This window comes from Ursus americanus, chromosome 23, assembly GCF_024610735.1.
Source record: "Ursus americanus isolate L20-20 chromosome 23, mUrsAme1.1.p, whole genome shotgun sequence".
Lineage (NCBI taxonomy): Eukaryota > Metazoa > Chordata > Mammalia > Carnivora > Ursidae > Ursus > Ursus americanus.
In genome coordinates this window covers 19,887,933-19,891,531 of record NC_142149.1, presented here as the reverse complement: position 1 = coordinate 19,891,531, position 3,599 = coordinate 19,887,933, and the positions used below count along the sequence as shown (strand labels likewise).

The 3,599-nt window shown below is 52.5% G+C and overlaps 1 protein-coding gene across 1 annotated transcript; it reads left to right on the top strand.

Moving 5' to 3' along the window:
* Window positions 1-937: 937 nt before the first annotated feature.
* EIF1 (eukaryotic translation initiation factor 1) lies at window positions 938-3,076 on the top strand. The gene is made up of 4 exons (XM_045781704.1): window positions 938-1,112; window positions 1,833-1,996; window positions 2,143-2,244; window positions 2,858-3,076. The coding sequence occupies exons 1-4, from the start codon at window positions 1,082-1,084 to the stop codon at window positions 2,900-2,902; spliced, it is 342 nt and encodes a 113-aa protein (XP_045637660.1). The 5' UTR covers window positions 938-1,081; the 3' UTR covers window positions 2,903-3,076.
* The last annotated feature ends 523 nt before the right edge of the window (window positions 3,077-3,599 follow it).

The following is a 3,599-nucleotide window of genomic DNA, read 5'->3' as shown; positions in this document are numbered from 1 at the left end:
ACACCCTGTCACATCACACTTGGCTGTCTGCATTCCTTTATCATACCCACCTGGCCCCTGGAAGCCTTCGGTGTCTAAATCCACTCTATTCACCCTTGCCACGGAGACCATTTCAATTTATATACTGAAAGAGCAAGAAAGGTTGACTGTTTTGAAGAATATATTTTGACTCCTCTCTGCGAAGGTTCTACCCCACACAATTTGGAGGACACACAGGACACCCTTCGGGTGCCTGAATTCTTCTTAGCCCCTAGAACCAGCATCACTCTCCCTTGAACCCAGGCTAATGAGCTGGGCATTCTTTCTTTAGATTCTATAAAGGATGTGTTTAAAGTAGATTAATCCATTTTTCGATTGGCTGCATCTAAATACTAACTTAATCTAAAGGGTGAAGTTAAGGCTTGGATTATATTATTCCGTGTTGATTAAATACAAGTGCTCCCCTAAATCCATAAGAAAGACTACGTGGGTAACTGGTTGAGTATGAGATGGTGGGAATTCGTCGTGTTTGGGAGTTCAGCATCTAAATCTCATTTAAGAGGTGCCGATCTATCCTACGAAAACGCTCTTTTCCAAGCAGGGAGGGCTGCAATAGCATCAAAAAGGTGGAATGTGCCACAGAACATAAGAGGCAAGGCGCTCCCAAGACCTCCGCCAGTTTTCAGCGCCACCCTGACACCTTCCTCCTGCACCGCGCAGGCGCCTAGACGGACCAACCTTTCCCTCCTCCTTCCACCTCTCCCGGAATCCAGAGGACGCCCTCCTGCAGCGCAGAGTTCCTGCGCAAGCGCCGTCCCGCCTCACCGCCCCCGGACCAATCAGAAGCGGCGGCGCCAGGGCGCGGAGGCCACGACGCCGTGGGTGGGGCCGGGACGTGAGGGCAGCGCGCTGGCGTCACAGGGGCGGCTATATAAGTGAATACAGGCACCGCCCCTCCGCCCCAGTCACTGAGCCGCCGCCGAGGACTCAGCAGCCTCCCCCTTGAGCCCCCTCGCTTCCCGACGCTCCGTCCCCCCCGCCCGCCTTCTCCCGCCGCCGCCTTCCGCAGGCCGTTTCCACCGAGGAAAAGGAATCGTATCGTATGTCCGCTATCCAGAACCTCCACTCTTTCGGTAAGCTGCGGAAAGGTCCCGTGGGGAGAAAGGCCTGGGTGGGGGGGCGAATCGCTCCAGGTCCGGAGACAGGGCCCGGAAACGTGCAAGGTGCTCCGGGCTTTCGTAAACTTAGACTGAGGGAAGGTGTCCGGGCTCGCAGGAAGCGGGGCCTCGACCCGGACCCTGGGATCGGCTCTTAAAGCGCGACCGGAAGGAGCGGGCAGGGAGGCAGCCCTTGGGCGGGCCCGGCCTCTCGGGTGGCGCATTTACTAATGGCTCCCGGGCCGCCTTGGGCCACACCCGCCCCCTCCCGCCACCCCTGCGTCACGTCCGTTACGTCACCGCGGTTGTCACGGACCCGGGAGTAAGAGGCGGCGCCAGCCCTAAGTGACAAACGTTCGCGCCAATGGGGCGGGAAGCTTGGCCCCGCCTTGGAGGTCGGGTTCCGGCCTGTTGCATCAGCCGGGTGGGGCACGGCCTGCCAGCCCAGGCTCCCCCGGCACGTGATCGGCTTCTGAGGGCGGGCCTGGGGTAGGAGGCCCAGGCTGTCCCCAGCGCCGGGGAAGCTGGCCGTCCCGGACTGACCCGTTCGCGGACAGCCAGCAAGGACAGATGTGATGTGACCTAAGCCCTGGAGATTTCAGTATTAGTTTCCGCGCATGCAAAAAGATCCGTTGGGAGGGTGGCAGTGGCACCTGAGCCCCCGCAGCTCTAAACGAGCCTGATGTTTCTTCCCAGACCCCTTTGCTGATGCAAGTAAGGGTGATGATCTGCTTCCTGCTGGCACTGAGGATTATATCCATATAAGAATTCAACAGAGAAACGGCAGGAAGACCCTTACTACTGTCCAAGGGATCGCTGATGATTACGATAAAAAGAAACTAGTGAAGGCGTTTAAGAAGGTAGGTCTTCAATGAAGTTGTAGGGAAATCACGTTTAACTTGCTCAGGTGGGGGTGTGCTGATTTGTATTGCCTCTCATTAGGGATTGTTAGTGTACTGGGACTGTTGCTTGGCCTAATTTTATTTTGCTTAATTGGTGCTTACAGAAATTTGCCTGCAATGGTACTGTAATTGAGCATCCAGAATATGGAGAAGTAATTCAGCTACAGGGTGACCAGCGCAAGAACATATGCCAGTTCCTGGTAGAGGTGAGTTCAGTCACTTCTTCATAATCCATTTGTGCCTCTATCCTGGCCACTGTCAGATCCTGCCTAGTCTGTTCAGGCTTTTCGGGGACATAGAAGTTTGTTTTGTAAAGCTAAGCAAAACAACAGTTGAGTTTTGGAATCCGTACGCTAGCATTTCTTTCTTTTTTTTAAAGGATTGTCTGTCTTAAGTCACTGTTCACGTGGATCTACTTTTTTTTACCCCCTAAGATGTTACTTAAGTAACCTCTGGTTAGACCCAACGTGGGGTCTGAACTCAAAACCCCAGGGTGGAGAGTTGTATGCTCCACAACTGAGCCAGCTAGATGCCCTGTACATGGACTTACTCTAAAGATGCCATTGTAAATTGCACACACACACTGAAATAAACAGGATGTCTGGCTGGCTGCTCCTAAGTGCTGAAATCCTCTTACATCATTGCTTCTTAACTGCATACCCTGAGTTAAGAACCATGGGCTCATAGTGGTCAAAGCCTTGGCTCTTGGACTTTTCTTGCCCGGTGTAGAAGCAAGCAGACAAAGTTGTTGCCATCGGAAATGGGGACTTGAACACCTTTCACATCCCTTATTATAACTTTGTCCTTTTTTCTTTGCAGATTGGACTGGCTAAGGACGACCAGCTGAAGGTTCATGGGTTTTAAGTGCTTTTGGCTCACTGAAGCTTAAGTGAGGATTTCCTTGCAATGAGTAGAATTTCCCTTCTGTCCCTTGTCACAAGTTTAAAAACCTCACAGCTTGTATAATGTAACCATTTGGGGTCTGCTTTTAACTTGGACTAGTGTAACTCCTTCATGCAATAAACTGAAAAGAGCCATGCTGTCTAGTCTTGAAGTCCCTCATTTAAACAGAGGTCAAGCAGTAGGCGCCTGGCAGTGTCCGGCCTGAAACCAAGCAGTAATGTGATGTTTCGGTCCAGTCCAGAGCCCCAAGATCGCAGACGGCTATGTCTGGCCAGAAGCTCCTCGGCTCTCCCTCTTCAGAGTTCCCTGCCCCAAGACAATGTCACCACCTGAACAGCCCACGGTGAAGCTGAGAGGACAGGATGGGGTAAGACAGCAACAGCAGCTGTGCTGCTACAGGGAGTCTTTGGTAGTCAAATCCCTGGTGTCTCCAACCTGACCCGGTGGGCAGAGCTTAGAGCGGCCACCTTCCCTCTAGTGAGGCGTGATAGGACGTCTGACTTGCCACCAAGGTCTTTTTGACCAGACATACCCTAGCTACGATGTCCAAACACCAGAATGTGAGGCCAACCTTCTATCTGAGTTAAACTTTTGACAAGGGAACAAACTTCAAACTGATGTATCAGTCATGTAGCTAGCTGTAGAGCTCGCAACTTAC